The sequence below is a fragment of the Saimiri boliviensis genome, chromosome 10 (genome assembly GCF_048565385.1).
Source record: "Saimiri boliviensis isolate mSaiBol1 chromosome 10, mSaiBol1.pri, whole genome shotgun sequence".
In the NCBI taxonomy this organism is placed as follows: Eukaryota; Metazoa; Chordata; class Mammalia; order Primates; family Cebidae; genus Saimiri; species Saimiri boliviensis.
The window spans coordinates 119,790,284-119,815,482 of record NC_133458.1 but is presented as its reverse complement, the minus strand read 5'-3'; the positions used below and the strand labels follow the sequence as shown (position 1 = coordinate 119,815,482).

The 25,199-nt window shown below is 34.7% G+C and overlaps 1 protein-coding gene across 6 annotated transcripts in view; it reads left to right on the top strand.

The window, feature by feature from the left end:
- Positions 1-24,847, top strand: part of SEPTIN7 (septin 7) — a 162,839-nt gene extending 137,992 nt beyond the window's left edge. For 2 of the 6 annotated variants that reach the window (XM_074379828.1, XM_039462058.2), the window contains exons 6-13: positions 770-887; positions 3,393-3,485; positions 4,780-4,876; positions 7,034-7,085; positions 11,821-11,946; positions 17,496-17,664; positions 22,609-22,748; positions 23,780-24,847. In XM_074379828.1, the coding sequence (XP_074235929.1) occupies positions 770-887; positions 3,393-3,485; positions 4,780-4,876; positions 7,034-7,085; positions 11,821-11,946; positions 17,496-17,664; positions 22,609-22,748; positions 23,780-23,819 (835 nt within the window). In that variant the 3' untranslated portion in view covers positions 23,820-24,847. Of the gene's footprint in view, positions 1-769; positions 888-3,392; positions 3,486-4,779; positions 4,877-7,033; positions 7,086-11,820; positions 11,947-14,809; positions 15,177-17,495; positions 17,665-22,608; positions 22,749-23,779 lie in introns of those variants that run through there. The other 4 variants (XM_074379825.1, XM_074379824.1, XM_074379827.1 and 1 more) reach the window with 3 other exon arrangements.
- The last annotated feature ends 352 nt before the right edge of the window (positions 24,848-25,199 follow it).

The following is a 25,199-nucleotide window of genomic DNA, read 5'->3' as shown; positions in this document are numbered from 1 at the left end:
GAATCTTGAAAAATATCTTAAGGAAGAAGAGCTTGTGAGACAATAAGTAATGGTAAGTATTACAGTGGAAGTATTTAGTCACCTTTTTGGAAGTAAGTATAGAGGCAAACTGGAGGCAGCAGCCAGATTGTAACAAATAAAAGGGATGTTGAATAAGATTCTCTTGTGAGCATCTTGTTGGAGAAAGAGAGTTGGTAGCAAGAACTGAATGTGGAATTGAAGGAGGACTACCATTTTTTCATTTTTAAAAAATTCTCCAGACCAGGTAACCTGGCTGTCTACAAAAAATACAACAATTAGGCAGGCATGGTGGTATGTACCTATAGTCCCAGCTACTCAGGAGGCTAAGGTGGGAGAATCTCCTGAGCCTAGGAGGTGGGTTGCAGTGAGCTGAGATTACACCACTGCACTCCAGCTTGGGCAACAGACTGAGACTCTGTCTTAAAAAAATTAAATAAATAAAATTTTAAAACTTTGAGTTATAAATATAATTCTAGGAAATTCTATTAGGAGCCTCTCTGGTTTTTCCAATTCCTCTTTAGGGCCAAAATCCTGTGACCAGGGTTCAAGGGCAGGAGTCAAAGCCTTAGCCACTCCATTGCTTCTTGAAGTCCTGTTCTACCTAACTTTTGCTGGCCCAATACATCTTCACAGTGTTTCTGATAAGTAAGTAAAGTGGTTACGTTGTATTTAATTTAGTATTGGGGATGTGAAGAATCTGTTCTCCCAAACTGATCAATTCAGTCATATTAAATACTGTGTATTTCAGACTTAAACCATTGGATATTGAGTTTATGAAGCGTTTGCATGAAAAAGTGAATATCATCCCACTTATTGCCAAAGCAGACACACTCACACCAGAGGAATGCCAACAGTTTAAAAAACAGGTGAGCAGGATGTGTTAATGCAGGTTTCTTACACCCTTCTCATAATTTGCAGTTTTTACTATTTTTAGTATAATGTGTTGCAATCCATTCCTTTTTTTACTGTATTGTCATTTATACTGTATAAAAAATAACTCTTGAATCTTCTGCCTTAGTTTTTCTGTTAGAGCTCTTACCCATTATCACAGTATCCTTATCCTTTGCCAGTTTTTAAAATATGGCTGCTTTAAGTGTTACTTAATAACACCCCCCACACAATCAATTTCTCTCCATACTCTTTGGAATTATGTTCTTAGAATGAATTCCCAGAAAGAGGATTATTCTTTCAAAGGTTCTGATTGTTTTTATGGGTCTTGAACTCCCCACTCCCTACTTTGTCATGGTGCTTTCCTGATAAAACAAATTTGTTTTATAAAGCGTACATCTGTTTCACTATGACTTTGCCAGCATTGTTTTTTTTTTATTTTGAAAACTTTTTTGGAATGAAGTGGTACCTAGTCATTTCTTTTCCTTCTATTTTCAAGAAAGGCTGAACATTTTAAAAACAAAGTTTTTTCTTTTTCCCTTTTTGTGAACATCTGTTGAAGTCGTTTGTCTTTTTGACCATTAGTACTTGGTATTGCCCGTATTTTTTGATATGAGTTCTTTTTATTCTGGGTATTTAGTTCTGTCCAGTTCCACAATATTTTTTCTATTTCATCTTTTGCTGCTTATATACTAATTTTGTTTCCTTTATGGGATATTTATAGTTTAAGTTATTTTTCAAACCCATGACCCTAAGAGTCTGTCTCATGCTGTATGACTGAACTAGCTGGAAGACCACTAAACTGTTTTTCTAGACTCATGTCTAGTTGTCACAATAATACTGAGTTACACAGTCACACATATTTCTAATTTAATTGTGTTTGGTTAGGGATATATGACATTTTATGAAATGTAGCATCAATTCTGGACCCTTTTTCTATTCCAGTAGTCTTTATTTTTAGCCAGTGGTATATTTTTAAACCACAGCAACTTTGTATAATACTTAAAAACAGATTATAATTATCTCTATTGTCCATATAGTCCTGTTTGTAACAGAATTATTTTGTTTTTTCTATTTGAATTTCAGAATACCTTGAAACCTGTTATAAAAAGCCTGTTAAGATTTTCTTTGAAGTTGTGCTAAATTCATATAAATTTTCAGGATGGTTCAGTACATTGTTTTTCTTTTATCTAGTATTTTTGTTTTACAGTTTCCCATTCCTATTTTTATTTTGTAATGTGCTATTTTTAAGTTTCAAATACTATCATAAAATACATTTCTCTTCTTTTATTCTGTATCTCAATTTGGATTTTTACTTATAACTTAAAGGTAAACAAGATTAATATGAAGTGGCCTCTTTCAAATTGGTCACATTCTAGTGGTTGTACTCAGGCCATTTTAATATAAAACCTCTGACTAAAACCACTGCTTTTAGAGCTAGCTACTGTTATTTTAGAGCTAGCTACTGTTATTTGTTTTCCTCCTGATCATGTATTTGTTGCCTTTTTTGTTGTTGGTTTTTTTTTTTTTGGTGTATATATATATATGTACATATGTATGTGTGTATATATACACATATACGTATGTGTATATGTGTATATATACATATGTATATATGTATACGTGTATGTATATATACACACACATACATACACTATATATATGTGTATGTATGTGTGTGTGTGTGTTGTGTGTGTATATGTATGTATGTACCTAAGTGTAAAAGATGTGTGGTTGTCTTTTTTTTTTTTCCCAGTGACAATTTTTTTGCTTCTGTTTGTCTCTGTCTAATATAACCATGTAACACAATTTGTTCAGGGTCCTTTTATAACTGCCATGAACGAGGTCATTTCTGTTATTAATAAGTTGTTTGTTTAGTTTTCTGCATTCTCCTTATTAATTCTTGAGCTTCGTAATTTCTAGGATGTGTTTTCTCCCTGTGTCCTTCCCTAATCTTATACCTGTTGCTCCTCAATTTGTGTGTATGCATATTTACATCTAAGGATTTTTCTGACGAACGCGCAGGGGCCAGTGCTGTACTTAGTTTTACTTTACTTTTGCCAGATTCTACTAAAATTTTTTTGCCTTGTTTATTAAACTAAATGAGAACTTATATCTAAAGAAAGAATCTTAGTCATTGTAAATAAATGACCTAAAGTCATTATTGTGGAAATCAGTAAGAGAAATCCCTTTCTGGAGTTTTACATCTTTTTGGAAACTCATTTGGTATGATAGCTATATAACTGTAACACTTCTGAAGTAATTGGATTTGATGTTTATATATCAGCTTTACAGTTAAAAAAAAAAAACAAAAAAAACCAGCATAGTACTTTGATTTTACATTACAACTTTGTATCATTAAAAATCAGTAAAGGATCTGGAACCAGGGACCCATATAGGAATCTAAGAAGCATGTAATAAACATAAGACTAATGTACTAATTATGTATGGTGCTCTTTTGCTGACTAATTCTTCTATTTTAGATAATGAAAGAAATCCAAGAACATAAAATTAAAATATATGAATTTCCAGAAACAGATGATGAAGAAGAAAATAAACTTGTTAAAAAGATAAAGGTAGGTTCATCCCTGTAAATACACTAAAGTAATTTGGGGCCTTAAAAACATACTGTGACATCCACAGGAAAGATCAAAAGTATTAGTGTTTTAAGTAGTTGGCTTACAAAGTGCCTAGGGAGATTTAATGTTGAATCAGCTTTATAGTTAACTTTGAAGATTAGCTACTATATATAATAAGGAATTATGTAAACTACCAAGGCAACGCAATCCTTATTTCAAATTGTTTTTAATTAACTGGCTTTCATATTATGTAATTTTTTTCCCTCTTAAAAAACAAGTGATGAGAAAGGAGAGAATTGATTGTTAAGTTTTAATCACCAAAGATGTATTTATTGTGTCTTTATAAAAACCAACCAAAATTATAGCTAGATAAGAGGAATAAGCTCTAGCATTCTGTAGCATTGTAGGGTGGCTGCAGTCACAGTAATTTAGTCTATATTTTCAAATAGCTAGAAGAGAGGATTATGAATATTCCCAATAGAGAAAAATAAGTTTGGGTTCGTAAATATGCTAATTACTCTAATTTGATCATTGTATATTTATATATAGGTATCAGAATATCATACTCTACCCCACAAATATGTACAGTTATGTTTCAGTTAAAAATAATAACCAATCACATCAGCATAATTTTCTGTATTTTAATGTATCATGGTTTTCTAAGTACTTTGCATCTAAAAATGGTATACTGAATAATGGCATTATGTAGGCAGATATCTTGGAATAATGAAATACTTATACCTTGCCAATGAAGAATTTCTGCAGTTTTATAAAATAGCTACTTAGATATTTTCATGAGCCACAGAATTGCGAAACCTTATATACGGATGAATACAAATCCAGTCACTTGGATTTAAAGTTCCAAAGTTAAAGCTTAGCAAATATACTATTCTGTGCTTTAGGTACTGTTATAGTTGGTTTGTGATCAGGTGGGCAGGCTAGTCACTAGCCTCCTTTTTTCCCCAAATGCCAATATATTTTTTTACCTTTTTTCTCCCAAGTATGGGAAAACTTTCTGTAGTGATTTTTAGTAAGTAATTTGACCAGTGTATGCTTGAATATTCTTAACTGTGAAGAGAAAATTTAATTTTATTTATTGTTTACCTTGGTGGTAATACCATGTGATGGCAGTTTACTAAATATTTGTTAAATGGCCTATAAAAATTAATGCAGAAACCATCAAAGTAATATTTTTTTTTATTGCTAATCTGTTGAGTAACATAACTTTTTTTATTCTTGAATTTGTGAGGACTACAGAGCTGTATTTGAACAAGAATACTTTGTTTTATAGGACCGTTTACCTCTTGCTGTGGTAGGTAGTAATACTATCATTGAAGTTAATGGCAAAAGGGTCAGAGGAAGGCAGTATCCTTGGGGTGTTGCTGAAGGTAAGGTTTTCTTCAGTGAATGACTTTCAATAAGATTTCAAAACTGTGATTAAAAATTTTTATAGTAAGTAGTACAATATGCATACTGTATTAATATATTCTAGATTTTCAAGGATAGTACTGATTTCAGGTTGTTGGGAGTCTCATTTTCCTCTTAAGTACATTCATATGTTTTGAACCTGTATCCTACTAAGTCAAGCAAGTATGTGTTAAGTCCTAAAGTTGTAATATAGGTAGAACATTCTTAAAGAGAAAATCCAGAATGTGAATTGCTCCAAAATCTAAAACGTTTTGAGCACTGACATGCCGCTTAAAGGAAGTGCTCACTGGAGCATTCTGAATTTTGGATTTTCAGATTAAGAATGTTCAACCGGTAAGTATAACACAGATATTCCAAAATTCCAAAACAATTCTGGTCCCAAGCATTTCAAATAAGAGATACTCAACTTGCCCCACCCTGGCTGACATCCCCGCCTCATTATTAAGTCCATTTCTGTTTCCTTATTTGAAAACATACTCGGCCAGGCATTCTCCTTTCTAAAGTAATGCTCAAACCTGTAATCCTAGCACTTTGGGAGGCTGAGGTGGGTAGATCACGAGGTCAGGAGTTAGAGACCAGCCTGGCCAAGGTGGTGAAACCCCATCTCTACTAAAAATACAAAAATTAGCCAAGGTGGTGGTGGGCACCTGTAATCCCAGCTACTTGGGAGGCTGAGGCAGTAGAATTGATTAAACCCAGAAGGGGGAGGTTGCAGTGAGCCGAGATTGCACCAATGCACTCTAGCCTGGGCAACAGAGCAAAACTCCATCTCAAAAAAGACTGAAACAAAACATAAAATTCAGGAGTTCTTTAGTGGGGCCCAAAGTTTGCTCCCAGGAGATCTAATGAACCTTCTGGAATCAAACATTTTGGAGAAAAGGCTGGTCATTTTTATTGGAATGTCAGATGGGTCATGGACCTTCAAATATGGTTGAAAAATTTATACGCCTAGTTAAAACATTCAGTCTGCTTTCCTTAGTGCGAAAGTTGCCCTTTTTGAAACTCTATATTTAGAGTAAAAAAAAAATTCATTAGTAAAATATCCTCTTTACTAGTTTTTAAGGAGTTTTTGTTTTGTTTTTAAACCTGCTATCTGAAATTATTAAGGGTTAAGTAAGGAGTTTTAAATTCCAATGAAATCTTAGTTTTAACACCAAACCTCAGAAATCCTCTTGGCAATAGGTTTATTGTATTGATTTAATCTGATATTTAATCTTCTGTATTATAGTAAGCCAAAACCAAAATTGAGACATGATTGTTTTATCTGTTTGTTGCTATTATTTTTGAACTTTTTTTTTTTTTTTTTAAAGAGACAGGGTCTTGCTATGTTGCCCAAGCTGGCCTCAAACTCCTGAGCTCAAGTGATCCTCCCATATCATGCTCCTCCCACATCACATCACTATAGGCACACACCACTACCCCTGGTTTATTTTGAACAATTCTTTAATTTTTAGGGTATTGTTTCAAGTTGCTGTTCTTATCGGCAGTTTTCCCACCAGTGACCGCTATAACTTGCTCCCAGCTCTGTCATGCCCAGACAGCTTTCAGTTGCTGAGTTGAGGCTTTAGAACTTACTTACCTCTTAAAAATATGCACTGGAGAAATTGATTTATGTCTCTGTTTTGTAGTTTACCCCTCTAATGCCAAGTAATATTCCTATTTGTGATACATTCTTTTACATAAAAATAAAGAACCTTAAAGTTCTTGGCTCCCTTTTTCATTTTGGTTACCTTAAGATTTTTTCTAAAGTGATTCTCCTTTCACTCACAACACTGAATTTTAAAAATGTATTATAGAATAAATATATTTTCTACACCAATAATGAGAAAATACATTATTTCCCCTTTCAAAATGTCAAAATTTTTTCTGGAGAACTCATTTTGTTAGGTTTACGTATCTTTTTCTGAGGATTAAAGTACAATAAGGCAATAATGTAGTACACTTCTCTGTCATGCCCTTACACTGAGTAGTATGTTAGTGTTAAATCTCAAAAAAATTGATCTAAGCTGTTTTGCATTTCCCCTCATTGTTTTTACCCCCTAAGTTCCTGTGAAATATTTTTTGAAAAGACTAGGCTTAGTGAAATATAATATATGCGGTCTATTTTTTTCTTACAGTTGAAAATGGTGAACATTGTGATTTTACAATTTTAAGAAATATGTTGATAAGGTAAGTGCAAGCAGTGATGGAAATAGCGTAAGATTTTCTTTCCCTAAATAAGTTAGAGTTGGACAGATTTACTTTTCGTCTTCTATAAACGTAGCTAATTTAAATTTATATCTTCAGTCTAGCAATGAAGTAAGCACTACATGTGGACAACTTAGATTCTTTTTCTAAGGTTTTGAAGTCATCAGCAAAAGTAACAAAATAATTTGTGTGTCCAGGGATACATAGGAAAATGTATCACTTTATCATTATACTTTGTGTTGAGTATACTGAAATAACTATGGAAAGTGAAATAGAAGAGGCTCTTGTTCTTAATGTGAAAAACTTATGAAAACTATATAAGGGAAGGCTAGTTTTGACTCAAAAGGTAGAATTTGACTGTTGAAAGGTGCACAGCCTGGTAGCTTGGTGAGTAGGGCATTTTTTTATGTAATGAAACATAGCGAACAAAACTAATTTTCCTACCAGGTGAGAAAAAAATTCCTAAATTGTGTCTTGCACACCTGCTGAAAGAGAAGGAAAGCCTATGGGAGCAGGACACTGAGTCCATCCTGATTAGAGGACCAGGACTTGAATTAGAAAAGCAGCAGCAGAGAGGAAATCATGAAGAAAAAAAGTATAATAGGACTAGAGACATTAGTAGGTAGGGAAAAGAAAGGGCATCAAAATGATCCTCAGTGTTTTCACGTTGAGACACGTTCTTTCCTCTCTGCCTCACTCTGTTTTTCCCACTTCTGTCTCTTGCTTCTCTACGCCTTTACCACATCCTCTGTAACCTCCAGTTTTAGATGTCTGTCTTAAGTTGATAGCTATTCATTTTCATACCTATATGCACTTTCCCAAAACATAAGAATCTCTTTAGCTGTGTAAAGAAAGGTAGTAACATAAATATGGATAATAATTGGAAATCATGGAATAACAAGAATGTCATTCTCACAAGTGAGAAGTGAGGGGGAGAATTTAAAAGAGTCAAACTGCTACCTCAAGAAATACAATATATATATGAGAGTGAATTTTGAAATTGATTTTTTTTCAAAGGAGCAGGTGTTTTTGGTAGGAACTACATGATAGGGTTAATTCAGAAGTTGGGGTTGCCAGCCCTCACTTAGGTAGAAGAGCAAATGCATGAGAAGGTCATCCTCTGGGTTTTGAGAATATAACACTTCAGGCTCCATTATGAACTGTTTCCTTCCTCTTCGATTCCTAAGGTGTGACTTCAAAAGAAAAATAATGTAATCTGCCAAGATGGTATATAGGTAGAGAATGTTTAATAAATATTAATTACCATTGCATTCCTCTTGTTTTTAAATCTTCTATAGTACTTGCCCAGTGCTTGACACTGTGGCATTTTATAACTTTTTCTTTTGTATTTTAAAAGTATACAGTCAGTAATTGCCTGCATACCTGAAACACTGTAGAGGGGAAAGCTAATTACTGAGAGGCTACTTTGTTGAGATGGAGTCTCACTCTGTTGCCCAGGATGGAGTGCAGTGGCACAGTCTTTGGCTCACTGCAACTTCCACCTCCCAGGTTCAAGCAGTTCCCCTGCCTCAGCCTCCAGAATAGCTAGGATTACAAGTGTGTGCCGCAACACCTGGCTAATTGTATTTTTAGTAGAGACAGGGTTTCCCCATGTTGGCCAGCCTAGTCTCAAACTCCTGACCTCTCAAGTGAGCCACCTGCGTCACCCTCCCGCAGTGTTGGGATTACAGTCATAAGCCACTGTGTCCATGGCCAAGAGGCTAGTTTGAATATTTGAAGGTTCACAGCCTGGCAGCTAGTGAGGGGCCTCCCTAGTGTAAGCATTGCAGAGCAAATTGACCTTGCCTGCAGGAAGATTTAATACATCAGAGCAGTAAGACTTTTATGCCTAAAAATTCTAAAGTTATATATTAGTAAAAAGATGTATATTTAATTTAGCTCATGTCTTTAAGACAAAGGCACCTAGTGGATATTTAATAAATACTTGAAGGAAATACATTACCAGTATTGCAGATGTCTGTAAATCCCAAGTAACTGAAATCTTGTAGGTCAAAGTTAGGAATAGTGATTGCTTCTAAGAAAGAGGCAAGTTCAAAGAAGTGTTTGCTAATTAAGAGAACTGACTTACTCCAAGGCAAACCAAGGAAGTCAGTGGAAAGGAGGAAAACTATACAAATATTTTCAGGTGTGGGGATGGGTGTTGGAGAATTCAAATAGGGAAAGAAAACAAAAGGAGAACAGAGTTATGGTATCAGCAATGGGAAATGGAAGAGACAAATTCCTGAAATTGTGAGGAAAGCTGTATTGCTAATTACCAAATTATTTTGAGAATGGAGGAGTGGGTTGAATCATAAAAGGATAAAGCATATTTAATTCAGTGGAAATAAAGACTTTTATAACCTGAAAAAATCAGAATTATGTAGTCATATAGAAGACTTTAGTGATTTTAGTGAAAGGGAAAATCATTATCTAAAATGTTAGATGACACAAAAATAGCTTAACAAGTAGTAAATTCACCTAACTTTTATTTTACATATTTATGCAAGCATTTCATGTAAGTATTCTTCCTTAGGACCTTTAATGATTTTTCAGTGATGCAGTGATGAATGTAATATATAATAATTAAAATTAGACTGGGTGCAGTGGCTCACACCTGTAATCCCAGCACTTTGGGAGGCCGAGGTGGGAGGATTGCTTGAGCTCAGGAGTTCAAGACTGGCCTGGGCAACGTGGCGAGACCTTGTCTCTACTAAAAATAGAAAAAATAGTTGGGCATGGTGGTGCATGCCTGCCTGTAGTCCAAGCTACTCAGGAGGCTAATTAAGGTGGGAGGATGGTTTGAGCCTGAAAGGCAGAGGTTGTCATGAGCCGAGATCATACCACCACACTCCCTCTAGCCTGGCTGAGTGAGACCCAGTATCCAAAAAAAAAAAAAAAAAAAAAAAAAAAAATTACATAAACGTTGTTTTATATTGGCATAAGTGTTTGTTCTTATTATTCTCTACTTAGAGAAACTGGTATCAATAATTTATTCCAAAAAGTGTGTATCTCAGCTTCAATCTTGAGTTACCAATTCTGTTAAAGTTCATGTTACCTGCTATCTGCATTGGGACACAAAAGGTAATGGCATGTTCTTTCTAAAGGGGAGCTTATAGTTGAAGAGGTATGATGTCACCTGTGACATATACTTGTAACAAAAATGAATGACAACCAAGGAGAAAATGGTCACGGGTGGAATGCTTTGATGTCAAGGCTGGGAAAAAGGTTTCCAAAGCAGTTGAACTCTTTGATGAGAGATTGACAGATTAGCATGAACTGTTCAGTCTCAACCACCAGATATGCCAGGAGTAGGGAGCTGCCTAACTTGCCTGAAGCGGAGTGGTGGAGCTTTAGAAGTAACTGTTGTGGCTATAAGAGAACATAGATTTATCAAGGGACAGAGTCTGGGAAATGAGATTTTTGGAAAACCCAGATTTAGGACCAAGGAGAGCGAACTAGCAGAGAATTGCATGGAAACATCAGTACAAAATGAATCAGAGTGATTGAATATCACATTTTATTCACAAAGGGAGAGTTTCAAGAACCTGGATTGTGAAGTAACAGTAAAGGTTTTCTGGGTATAAGGAATGATGAAAAGGACAACAGTACACCTTTTTTTTTTTTTTTTGAGCTGGAGTCTCGCTCTTGTCACCTATGATGGAGTGCAGTGCATGATCTTGGCTCACTGCAACCTCCATGTCTTGGATTTAAGCAATTCCCCTGCCTCAGCCTCCCAAGTAGCTGGGATTACAGGCATCTGCCACCACATCCGGCTAACTTTTATATTTTAGTAGAGATTGGGGTTCCACCATGTTGGCCAGGCTGGTCTTGAAATCCTGAGCTCCAGTAATCCATCCACCTCGGCCTCTCGAAAAGTGCTGGGATTACAGGTGTGAGCCTGTGCGCCTTGCCAACAGTACACCTTTATGTTTGTCTCCCAGCAGGGAGTTTTAGTAAAGTGGTGAAGATGAATGATGGCAGACAGAGGAAGTTTGATGCAGAATGGGTGATGAGGAGGACTGATAGAGTATTGCCATACCGTGTATATCCAAAAACATTACATTGGTAAATAATATCCATACAGCAGCTAAGGGCATCTTTAATGTCTTGAATTATTAGATAATGATGACATCATCTCATATGTATTGTAGATTAATCTCATATATTGACTTTATATATGACAGAAATGCTGTAAGCAAAAATTTGTTTAACCAAAATACCACGTTTACTAGACAGTTTGAATAAACAAATTTACTCTGAAATTCCCTAGTTTGAAAACAATTCGATATGTAATCCAAAATGTATTATGTATTACTAAAGACTCGTATATTACCTTAGAAATATTGCTAAAAGAAAGGCAGTTTCTATTAGACTTTATGAGCTTCAATAGTAGCTAATCTACACTCTTCTGATATTTAAATAGATATTATAAAGATGAATACTCTTTCATAGAAAGGTCATCCTTCAGAAACTGCTTTGAGGGATTTGTGGGTCTTAAAATCTCATTTGGAATCTAAATTTGGTGTCAAGTTAGCTCATTTTTTGTTGGTCTACTTTGAGTGTAAATGAAAACAGGTGAATGCCACCTTTCTTAACAATAGTCTTTTGTTCATTTTAAATCTGAAATTTTTGTTTTGGTAAAATTATATTAAAGCTTTTTAGCTTTTTTATCCCTAGCTATTAATAGAAGCAAACTCTTGCTGTTTATTTATGACAGAACACATATGCAGGACTTGAAAGATGTTACTAATAATGTTCACTATGAGAACTACAGAAGCAGAAAACTGGCAGCTGTTACTTATAATGGAGTTGATAACAACAAGAATAAGGGGCAGCTGACTAAGTAAGTATATTTTTTTTCTCCAAAAAAGGTATTATTTCTGTAGTCAACAATCATATTGTTTCATTTTCATTAAATTTCTACTAGCTACTCAGTAGAAAATTTGAATAATGTTCTCTATCCACAGCAGTATAAATTTATATTGTTAAGGTTTGTTAATAGAAGCTTTTTTGAATGAACCATTTTGATAGAGTTTTCACTTACAGATTATGTGGAAACAAAGGACAGCCTTTAACAAAAGGAATATTTAGATGAATTTGTTCTTGGTTACCTTCTGTATTCCTTTTCCAGGGAGTAAATTAGCTGGAGTTTGGGTTTCTTCTTTCGGTGTTAGAGTGGTGTAAGTGACCACTAAGGGTTTAGCTTTGCCCTATTGAGCTTATCTCAAGTTGTGGTTTCATGTTGGGGTCGAAAAAAGATGTGTGAGGAAGTTGGTAACTATGTCTGTGCCCTGCTTTTTAAAACTTTGTCATTATTGAAGATCATAATTACGTCATACTTAACAATGGGGTACATTCTGAGAAATGTGTAGAGCCTTCTACACATCTAGGTTATGTGGTATAGCTATTGCTTGTATATAGCATATTACTATACTGTAGTGTACTGTTGTTATAATGGTATTTGTGTCTAAACATAGAAAAGGTGCAGTAAAAGTACAGTATAAAAGATTAATAATGGTATATCTGTATAAGGCGCTTGGTGAATGGAGTTTGCAGGATGGAAGTTGCTCTGGATGACTGAGTGAGTGAGCGGTGACTGAGTACGAAGACCTGGGACATTACTATACACTACTGTGGACTTTATGAACACTACACACTTAGGCTGTACTAAATTATTTTTTTATTTGTCTTCAATAATCTTATTTTGTTGTAGCTTTTTATTTTATCATCTAAATTTTAAAAGAAACTGATTCTTTTGTAGTAGCACTTAAACACATTGTACAGATATACAAAATATTAGCTTTATAATCTTTATAAGATTTTCCTATTGTAAAAGTTCTTTTTTTCACTTAAAACTTTTTTGGTGTGTGTGAGAACAAAGACAGAAACTTACACATTAGCCTAGGCCTACTCAGGGTCAAGATCATCAAGATGCCACCGGGCAATAGGAATTTTTCAGTTCCTATGGGCCACCATCATATATGCAGTCCTTTGTTGACTGAAAGGTCATTATGTAGTGCATAGCTGTAATACAAAACCATTTTAAATGATGTACATTTGCAGCTAGGTGTTATCTACCATTAGATGATCATCCTGAAGGATCAGCTATATAAGTGAGAAAGACAAGTTCTCAAAGTAGCTATACTGTTTTCCATAGTGCTTAACATTCCTTATAATGTTATAGAAAAATGTCCCTTCTTAAATATTTAAAATACGAGATTCTGTTTGAGTAAGCTTCAATCTGTGAACAAAAGGAAGGCTTTTTATCTTTTTTTAGCAAAATGTTTATTGAGCAACTTAGGCACAAAAATACAAGGATCCATCATAGTGAATATTGTTCATAAAATCCTAATTCACTTTAAACTCATTATCATTAGCAATGAACTTTTTAACTCATTAAAACAAACACATACACAAAGCTACTGATAATTTTGTATGTTAAAAGAAATACTACCAGTACATATTTTTTAAAATATATGTACTTAGTCAATATTTTCTTTAAACATTTATGTTGTAGACATAAGGAATTGTTTATTCTCATATCTCAAATATAAGGCTTTTTAAAGTAGTGCTGTTGGATGGAGGTAATTCAGAGAAAAATAGTAAACTTTACTGTAGCATTAAATTTTTTTCTGTATATACAAAATTCTGTGGGGATAGTGAGTTAAACTATATCCCAGGTTAAAACATAAAAAGTAGAAATCTACTGGAAATCTCCCTCTTAAAGAGAGGAATCATGACCATACTTTGCCTATGCAAATAAAAAAAGAAACGTTTGCATTGCTAAAAAGCAAATTGCCCCAGGAGCTAGCATATTATTTTATGTTAATAAGTAGGAAAATAAATATTTTAGAAGATTAAGCCAGCTGGAGAATGGCTGTTACTGGGATACTTGATACGATTTGATAAATTAGTTCATTACTACTTCATTGAATAACATACTGAATGTGAAAGAAATCACTTAGAATTTTAGCTATAGTGGTTATATTACATTGTCTTGAAAATGTTAGCAATTTCAAAAAACATTTTTGTTAAATTTTTCTTTAAAAATCATTATTGCCGGGCGCAGTGGCTCAAGCCTGTAATCCCAGCACTTTGGGAGGCCGAGGCGGGTGGATCACAAGGTCAAGAGATCGAGACCATCCTGGTCAACATAGTGAAACCCCGTCTCTACTAAAAATACAAAAAATTAGCTGGGCATGGTGGCGTGTGCCTGTAATCCCAGCTACTCAGGAGGCTGAGGCAGGAGAATTGCTTGAACCCAGGAGGCGGAGGTTGCAGTGAGCCGAGATCGCGCCATTGCACTCCAGCCTGGGCAACAAGAGCAAAACTCTGTCTCAAAAAAAAAAAAAAAATCATTATTAACAGCTTAGGTGCTTTAGCTGATGTAAGGTGTTTTTCCTTATAGTACATATCCATGAATAACTGAAAAGAAAGACTAATGTTTAAGTGAAGTAATCAGTTGTGAGTTTAGGCTTCTTTTAATCTTCTTTTTGTATTGCTCTCATGCTACTTTCCGTAGCAGTGTATCCTTTGACAGTGGTAGTGGAGTGGGGTTGAGAGTTGCAAGAATTTTGGAATGGAAGCTGAACCTATTGAAAATGTCTAGTTGTGATCTTTGGCAGTGTATGCTTCACAAAGTGCTAATGTCACTTTGGTTTTAGAATATAAGCTAAACTTTTTTTTTTTTTTTTTTTTTGAGACAGAGTCTCACCCAGTTGCCAGGCAAGAGTACAGTGGCGCAATCTTGGCTTACTGCAACCTTTGCCTCCTGGGTTCAAGCAATTCTCCTGCCTCAGCCTCCCGAGTAGCTGGGATTACAGGCCTACACCACCACGCCTGGCGAAATGGGGTTTCACATGTTTGCCAGACTGGTCTCGAAATCCTGACCTTGTGATCTGCCCGTCTTGGTCTTCCGAAATGCTGGGATTACAGGCGTGAGCCACTGTGCCTTTCCTAAAAGAAAATTTTGAAACGTCATTACATGTTTCTCTGCAGTCTCTTATTATTTAAATAACTCTAGAGGGAAAATAATTTAGGTGGCAAAATTACCTGCTGCTTCCCAAGCGTAAAGTAAAATAAACATTTTGTAGGTGAGTTATATAAGTAGGAATACATATTTAATTCTGTCTGAATTCTAATTTACTGTATTTACATTCACAATTATATTGTTGGATAATCTTAAGTTGCTTAAATACACATACTCAGTTACTTAAGTTGGCAATTTAAAAAATCATTTTTAGATGATTTCTTTTCTAGAGCCTAAAAAATATTTTTGGGTATTAGGGGACAGTGGGAATTATAAACCCTTTGAAAATCGTAACAAAAGTTTTGGACCCTTTCACTGGAAGAATGCTGGCAAACACAAACACAGACACACATTTGGTATGTCATTTTGGGGCAGTCACTGACACTGTGTGTGTTCAAGAGAGCAAAGGCATCTATATTAAAAACACCTGCCATTAATATGAAGAATATATTAAGAAGGATTGCATCAACTTTTAACAAAAAAATGGTATTTACACTTGAAAATATATTTTAGCTGACTCTACTTTTAAAATGCAGGTTCTTGTTCTAAATTAATATGTCTGCCTAGTTTCATTTTCAGAACTTTTGATTCATTGGTTAATTGGAAAAATATATGGCAGATTTGTATGTAGAAGTAAGTTTTCTTTTAGTGAAGAAATATCCTTGAGTTAAGTAACATTTTATTTGAATTTACACAATTGCGAAAATAGATCATCTTAATCATAGCATTACATCATGTCTTTGTTCTTTTTTGTTAAGAAAAACTAGGCCAGGTGCAATGGCTCATGCCTGTAATCCCAGCACTTTGGGAGGCCGAGGCAGGCAGATCACATGGTCAGGAGTTTGAGACCAGCCTGGCCAACATGGTGAAACCCCATCTCTACTAAAAATACAAAAATTAGCCGGGCATGGTGGCAGGCGCCTGTTATCCCAGCTACTTGGGAGGCTGAGGCAGGAGAATCACTTGAATCAGGGAGGTGGAGGTTGCAGTGAGCTGAGATTGTGCCACTTGACTCCAGCCTGGGCAACAAGAGCAAGACTTCATCTCAAACAAAACAAACAAACAAAAAAACTGGTAGCCAGTTTTCTGTCCTCTTTGTTTTTAACATTTTCTATCTAGCTCTCTTGCCTTATTCCTTGATAGAAAAGAAAATTACTATGATGGTCAAGTATTTAGCCTAATAAGGAGAATAGTCACTATAATGAGTGTGTGTCAAATCAGGGTTAAAATGACTAGCCTTAAAGTTTTGGTTGAAATCCAGAGTCTTTTGTTTTTAAGCCATGAGTTAATTCTTATTTTAAAATTAATGTATAACAATAAAATTAACCCATTTAAAACATATACTTACTTCATTGGTCAAAGCCTGTTTTTATGGAACGAAAATAAGCATACTTTATTAACAAAGTCAAAGAGGGGCCTGCCTCATTTAGTTTGTCCCAGGGTATTGAATAATTTTCAGAGGTTCTCAAAGCAAAGAGGCTACTTATCTTTCTGCTCCTGGGCTGAAAGCACTAGGTACTCTGGCATTCTTTATATCTCTAAGTATATTAGTCTTAACTTAAAGCCCACCTGTAAATATCTCAGTGTGAAAATTTTGAACACAGTTGTACAAAGAGATTTGAGTCTATGAACTTTAACATCAACAGAGTGAACAATTTTTGTATTTAACTATGCTTATATCTATTTTTTGGCATTGAAAAATAATTATTAACAGAATATTTGCCCCTGATTAGAGATAAAGTATGCATGTATGTTTTAAATTACTGAACATCTTTAAAACTTAAGACAGTGAAATATTTGAGTTAAGTGGAATGAATTTTCAAGAGCATTGAAGTTATCATAAGGGGCCTAGAAATATTCTGTATACCTAAATAGTGTTCTAGGTATTGACTAGTAGTTTCCAGCATATTGGTTCAGTTACCAAATAAGTTATAATATTGTTCATTTTTGTGGTGTCAGTAGCTGTCTTAAAAGATTGTAACACTTGAAATTTTAGTAAAACTAAAAATACTCTACATGTTAACTTCATTACTCATTTTCTGTTTTTCTTGTTAAAATTTTGTTTCGAGAACAAAATTAAATGATTTTCTTCTAATGTTTTATTCTGTGAATGTATTTTGGAAATTTTTTTCCCATTTTCCTTCTACAGTTTATTTGTTATGTCATCATCCTTAGATTTGATATGCAGTAGGTTTAGAGAACATCTGTTTTTTAGATTTTTTTCTATAATCAAGTTTTATATATGAAATATAGAAAGGTATTCTAGGTTATAAATATATTAATAATGGCATACATACATATATAGCATCTCATTTGTTTTTATCAGCGGTTTCATAGTTCTGTATTATAATTTTTATTCACAGACATTTAATGGATACCTTTAATATTCATGACAGGAGCCCTCTGGCACAAATGGAAGAAGAAAGAAGGGAGCATGTAGCTAAAATGAAGAAGATGGAGATGGAGATGGAGCAGGTATTTGAGATGAAGGTCAAAGAAAAAGTTCAAAAACTGAAGGACTCTGAAGCTGAGGTAATCAGTCTAACATTCCATCTATTAGACATTGTGTTCCTTTTTAAATAGTGTTTTCAATAAAATTTATAGATATTATAACCTTTTTATACATATTTTTTCAAAATTAATACCCTAGCATAACAAAATGGAGAAATAAGCAAGCACTGTATTTATAATAAAATAATGTATACTTTAATATGTAAGTGCTTGGGCATAGAATATTAGGACAGCATAAAAGAATACTTATAATGGAATATTAAAGTTATAATAAACAAGTTTGAGTTGTGAAAAATAAAATTATAAGCCATTCCAAACAGGTGGCATAACAACACTAAAGATGAGAGTCGAGGGTGGATATAGGCGTAAAAACTATTGTTAGGATAATAATTGGCCAGACTTATTTGTATATTGAATGAAAAAGAGGGAAATAACCTTTACTGAACTAAAGACATGCCTGGATAAATTACACACAGTTAAAGGAGAAAATTAGTTAATGTGATATTTTTGTTAACAGGTTGGGCCTTATTTATAATGTAGTGTCAAGGTAATTCCTAGTGTTACAACATTGGGCCAGGGTAATGACAAAACATCCCAGCAGACTTATCTACTGTCTTGAAACCTTTCTAGATGTTGAGTTATACATTTAGTTTCTATTAATCAAAAAGACCTTGGAGACATTTCCTTCAATAGGTGGCAAGAAAGAAAAGGTGAAGGAAAAGATAAACTTAACGTAAGAATCCATAGAGCAGTTAGTTTGATAGATGTTTGAGAATGGTAGAAAAAACTATGGGTAAACCCAAAATAAATCAGTGATTTCAGTATGAAGTTTTCTCAACATAAATTTGTTATAATTAAATTATAGGCAGGGTGTGGTGGCTCATGCCTGTAATACCAACACTGTAAGAGGCTGAGGTGGGTGTCATTTGAGGTCAGGAGTTTGAGGTCAGTCTGGCCAATATGCTGAAATCCCATCTCTACTAAAAATACAAAAATTAGCTGGGTGTGTTGGTGGGTGCCTGTAATCCCAGCTACTTGGGAGGCTGTGGCAGGAGAATCACTTGAACCTGGGAGGCAGAGGTTGCAGTGAGCTGAGATCACGTCACTACACTCCAGCCTCAGCGACAGATGGAGACTTTGTCTCAAAAAATAAACAAAACCCATAAAAGAAGAAGTTATTTTTAAATATGTGAGATGAAGGCCAGGTGTGGTAATTCACATCTGTAATCCCAGCAGTTTGGGAGGGCAAAGCAGAAGGATTGCTTAGTCCAGGAGTTGAGACCAGTCTGGGCAACATGGCAAGACCCAGTCTCTACAAAATATTTAAAAAAAAAAAAAAAAAAAAAAAAAGCTGGGCATGGTGGCATGCTCATATGGTCCCAGCTACTTAGGAGTTTGAGGCAAGAGGATCACTTGAGCCTGAGAGATCGAGGCTGTAGTAAGCCATGATTGTGCCACTGCACCCCAGTCTGGGTGACAGAGCTAGACCTTGTCTCAAAATTATATATATATGACAGTAATATAAAATATTTTTAAAACAATTGTCAATGATAAAATTTACTAAGATCCCTGTGTTTTATGTGACTTGACTAATATAATAATTGTATCTAAGTATATTAAGAGATTCAGATCTCTTCTGTTATATTCTTTTTTTTTGTTGAGACGGAGTTTCGCTCTCGTTACCCAGGCTGGAGTGCAATGGCGCGATCTCGGCTCACCGCAACCTCCGCCTCCCGGGCTCAGGCAATTCTCCTGCCTCAGCCTCCTGAGTAGCTGGGATTACAGGCACGTGCCACCATGCCCAGCTAATTTTTTGTATCTTTAGTAGAGACGGGGTTTCACCATGTTGACCAGGATGGTCTCGATCTCTCGACCTCGTGATCCACCCGCCTCAGCCTCCCAAAGTGCTGGGATTACAGGCTTGAGCCACCGCGCCCGGCTTCTGTTATATTCTTACAGTTGATTTCATTGCTTTTTTAAGTACTGCATAAAATGCAGAAACTTTTTGACTAAAAGCATAATAAAAGTACTCTAATCCATTAAGTAAACAGAATGCATGGCCTAAGAAAGTATTAAATAATTTCAAGGAAATGTTTTTATTCTACCACATAATTTCTCTTACATTATACTGAGCTTTTCTTGTAATCTCTTATTAAAATCTTTCACTGTTATATTTGTTGTGAGTTTAATTTAGCCGGGGTAAGGAATAATTCCTCCTGGTTTGAGACTGCTGAGGACTATAGGACTAGCATCCCTGGCACTGCCACTCAATGCTAATAGCAGTGCCCTCCTATCATTGGGCAAACCAAAACATATATGCACACACATCCCCAATCAAGAATTACTGTCTTAGCTGTTGCTATTATATTATAAATGAATAATTAATGTTCTTAACATGACATTTTGGAGATTAAGTTCAGCCTGTTGTTAAATATATGCATTGAATCTCTGCCTCTTCAGTAATTCATACACAGTCTGGAAAATCTATATCCAAAGGGGAGGAAAAACAGGAATAAACAAGAATCTACTACATTATCTCCACACTCAGATTCCATTGAGAATCTAAAAGTTTAACTTATATTTGAGGCAGATGTATTTTAGGACCTGTTGCTAAGAGTAAATATTATAAACAAGTAATTGTGAACCTGTAGCCAAGGAACCCTTTGGGAATTTTCATGATTACTGTGAAAGGTGAAGATAATTTTGAAGAACTACTCTTTGAAGGATGGAATGTTAACATTTGAAGGACCTGTGAAGCGCTCTGGGCCAAGTTCCCACTTACTCTAAGCCAATGCAGAATTAGGCATGCCTATTCTAGATTCTTTGTCTTTTCTGAAACCACATTCAGAGTGTATTTACCAACATCCCTGTGGTAATGAGTTTGAAAATCATCATGTATATGATACATGATATATATTATGTAAATATGATACATGTAAATACATAAATAGGCAAAGAAACCCTTTTAGTTTTGTTTAATACAGTTTCTCCTTAAATCCATTGTGCTGGAAATACTTGTTTGGGGTACAGCTACTAATACCTAGCAGCACAGTACATCAGCCATAGCACCAAGCATCTTTCACGTATTATGCATCTAGTGCACAGCGCAGCCCTGTAAGGTAGATATTATTGCCCATCTCCCCTTTAAATGAAAAGGATAAATTAGTAAGCCAGCATTTGAACCCAGTTAATTTTTAAGTTTGCTGTAAAGCGCTAGATAGGTCCACAGTTGTGCTTATCACAATTTCAGAATGGAAAAAACTCTGAAAACTGCAAAACCTAACATGAACTAAGTTTTAATCCTACATATTGTGAATATTTACATATTTTACTGAAAAAAAATAAAAAGTAATGTATTTGACTTTCCTTGTTGCCCCAGATAGCCCAGGAGGTATTTTATAAATATAGTATATACTCCTTTCTAAGCAGTGTTGTCTTTTTAATAACTGAAAAAAGATTTGAACTTTGAAAGGCATCTGAAAGGCATCTGACCCCATAGGTTTCTTAAGAATGAGATCGTGACTTATACCTTTATCTACATGCAGTTAACACAAAAGATAATTACTTACATGTAACATAAATGTAAGTTAAAGAATGATGAACACTGTAACCCTACCACCTGGCTTTAAAAAAATAGAACATTATCAACTCATTTGAAGACCCTGTGTGCTTGTCCCAGGGGCTCTCTCATTCCCACAGGTAACTACTACTCTGAATTGTGTATATGTGATTCCCTTGCATTAAAAACAACAACAACAACAACAAAAAAAACTAGAGACATTTTCTTATATTCCTACTTTCTAACATTTTCTTAGTAACTTGTTTGCTGTCATCAGAAAGATTTCATCTCAGATTTAACTCGTTTGCTTAAATGTGTCTTAGGTGATTTTGTTTTGTAGGAATTGCATGAAATAATTGGAATAGGAATAAATCTGAAGTCACTTTGGGCTTGCAAAAAAGAAAAATTGTATGCAAAATTATATTATAATCCACATTCAAGATGTTAACCCACCAATGTAGTAAAATATTTAACAGAACATAATTCCTGGATAACAAGGTTTTGAATAGTTCTTGCGTATTTGGCATAGTAGGATTTAATATCATTTTTTAAATTTGTTGACTTTTTTTCTGAAATGGATTGACTTGTTCCTAAATGAAATTATTTATCTAATGCTCTTTTGGACTTAAAGCTCTTTGTTTCTGCAGTTACTTTGCATGAGTGTTTCCCACCTCTCAGTCAGCATTCTTTACAGCATCAATACTCAGCGGAGTATTAGAATATTCCTCATTAGAATCACTGTAATTTGTTGAAAACCCACATTTCCAGACTTAACATCCAGATATTCTAATTTGGTACATCTGAGTGAGGTCCAAGATTCAGTATTTTTAACAGACATCCCAGGTGATTTGCATGAAGACCAGTGTCTGAGAACCACAGCTTACAAGAATTCAGAGTACTTTACTAGCATCTTTGAGCTTGTAGGGTCCTAAACTACCTGCTTGCTTTTCATTTGTCTCAGCTTTCTAAAGTTGGAATTAGGAGGCTTATTCAAGTCCTGGTTCTTCCACTTTTATGGCTAGCAATCTTGGGCAAGCCACTTATACTCTGCAACTGTTTCCTCATCTATACCCTGAGAACAGTGATGTCTTCACTGCCCAGCTTCCAACATATTTGTGATTAAAGAGAAATGAAATAAGATAGTAATTTTCCATTACAAAGTACTACACCCTGTTAAGTTTGTTGCTTCCCCCTGTTTCCCAAGATTATTGTCTTAGGTCACTAGCCTTTTGGGTGCCAGGTCCTAAAGTAGGAAGAGTTCTTGATAGTGCTTTCCCGGTAGTACTCCGAATTTACAACAGGACTATTCAGTGCTCATACTCTTACCATTAGGATATCTGGATGAAACATACTTCTGCTTCTGATTTCTTACATAGTTTTGTTTTATATATTGTGCTATGATTTAGCTCCAGCGGCGCCATGAGCAAATGAAAAAGAATTTGGAAGCACAGCACAAAGAATTAGAGGAAAAACGTCGTCAGTTTGAGGATGAGAAAGCAAACTGGGAAGCTCAACAGCGTATTTTAGAACAACAGAACTCTTCAAGGTAACTAATAGCAGGCTACTAAGAAATGTATATATTAATGTTTTAAAGAATCATTTTTCCTACTTAATTAAAAAACATTAGAATAACACTTAAAAAGTCATCACCCATTATCATGCATTCCAAACACAATGGTTATTATGGATAAATGTTTTTATGTGGATGGATACAGTCTCTGTACCAGAGCAGTATTTTTTCAGTACATTTTCCATGACTTAGTAATTATGATTTAGCAACTTTATAACGTTCTTCCCAGTTAACTCACCATAATTGGATTTCTTCTCTCCTCCCCCCAGTTGTTGGACGTAAGGGTTGTTTTCAATTTTTGGCACACAAAGGGAACATTGCTTCAAAATCTATTACATATTTAGGGGTATGTTTTAATTGTATTGAATTATGTTTTTAGGATAAAATTCTTAATACAAAATGTTAGATACTTAATTTCCAATACAGCTAATCAGTTACTTTCTTTTAATTTATATAAAATTCAATAATATTTGTACCTTGGTTTTCTTTTCCTTAAGAGTTTCATTCAAAACTGAAAAGTGGTATTCCTATAAGGATTCTATAATTTATCTTCACTACTAAACATTTTTAGATTAGACATTTGCTCTACTACACTATCCTACTATTAACATTTTCCCCAAAGAAGAAGAAAATAGATTTGTAAAAACAATAGCACTTCAGAATGCAAATGACATTGGGGAAAAAGAACACCCTGTTTGATGCCAGTTGATAGTTTTCAGTTTGTGCTGTTTGATTTGGGAGGAATTGCTCTTGTATATTAAAAGGGGGTTTTGCCGTATTTTTTACTGCGTATCCTGGAACTTTGTCAAATATTTGATTGTCTAAGAAATACTATTACAGATTAACATTGTCTTAGTTGTTTACTTCTAACTTTTATGACTTTTCAAATGAAAAAGTAGTATCTGAAAATCCAGCATAGTTGTAATTGGATTAGCTATTGTTATCATGTTGTCTATGACGTTTATAAAATGGTTGCTCATCTTGATTATTTTCTTTTAATCCTTTAGAACCTTGGAAAAGAACAAGAAGAAAGGGAAGATCTTTTAAACTCTCTATTGACCACCAGTTACGTATTAGTTGCCAGTATGCCAGCTTGGACATCAGTGTTTGTTGGATCCGTTTGACCAATTTGCACCAGTTTTATCCATAATGATGGATTTAACAGCATGACAAAAATTATTATTTTTTGTTATTGTTCTTGATGGAGATTAAGATGCCTTGAATTGTCTAGGGTGTTGTGTACTTAGAAAGTAACAGCTCTAAGTACCTTTCCTACATTTTCTTTTTCTTTTTTTATTAAACAGATATCTTCAGTTTAATGCAAGAGAACATTTTACTGTTGTACAATCATGTTCTGGTGGTTTGATTGTTTACAGGATATTCCAAAATAAAAGGACTCTGGAAGGTTTTCATTGAGGATGAATTGCCATAATATGATGCAAACTATGCTTCTCTATGATAATTATAATACAAAGGTTCCATTCAGTGCAGCATATACAATAATGTAATTTAGTCTAACACAGTTGACCCTATTTTTTGACACTTCCATTGTTTAAAAATACACATGGAAAAAAAAAACCCTATATGCTTACAGTGCACCTAGAGCTTTTTTATAACAACCTCTTTTTGTTTGTTTGTTTTGGATTCTTTAAATATATATTATTCTCATTTAGTGCCCTCTTTAGCCAGAATCTCATTACTGCTTCATTTTTGTAATAAACATTTAATTTAGATATTTTCCATATATTGGCCCTGCTAAAATAGAATATAGCATCTTTCATATGGTAGGAACCAACAAGGAAACTTTCCTTTAACTCCCTTTTTACACTTTATGGTAAGTAGCAGGGGGAAAAAATGCATTTATAGATCATTTCTAGGCAAAATTGTGAAGCTAATGACCAACCTGTTTCTACCTATATGCAGTCTCTTTATTTTACTAGAAATGGGAATCATGGCCTCTTGAAGAGAAAAAAGTCACCATTTTGCATTTAGCTGTATTCATATATTGCATTTCTGTATTTTTTGTTTGTATTGTAAAAAATTCACATAATAAATGATGTTGTGATGTAATGGAGTGTGGGGTCTTAAATATTCTACAATTGATGTACAAAAGTAGACTATGAGAAGAAACTTTTCAACTTGAATTTGCCTCCTCTATAATGACATCTCTTATATGCTTGTCTTATTTAGAATGCATATGTGCTGATTTTCTAATTTAAGAGATACCATATCTCTCTATTCATTTGTCTCTCATTTGTATGCTTACTTTTCTGAGAACGTTTTTTTTTTCCTCAGACAGGGTCTTGCTCTGTTGCCTAGGTAGAGTGCCGTGGCACAAACATGGCTCACTGCAGCCTCCATCCCCTGGGCTTAAGCAGTCCTCCTGTCTCAGCCCCCGAGTAGCTGGAACTACAGGCCTGCACCACC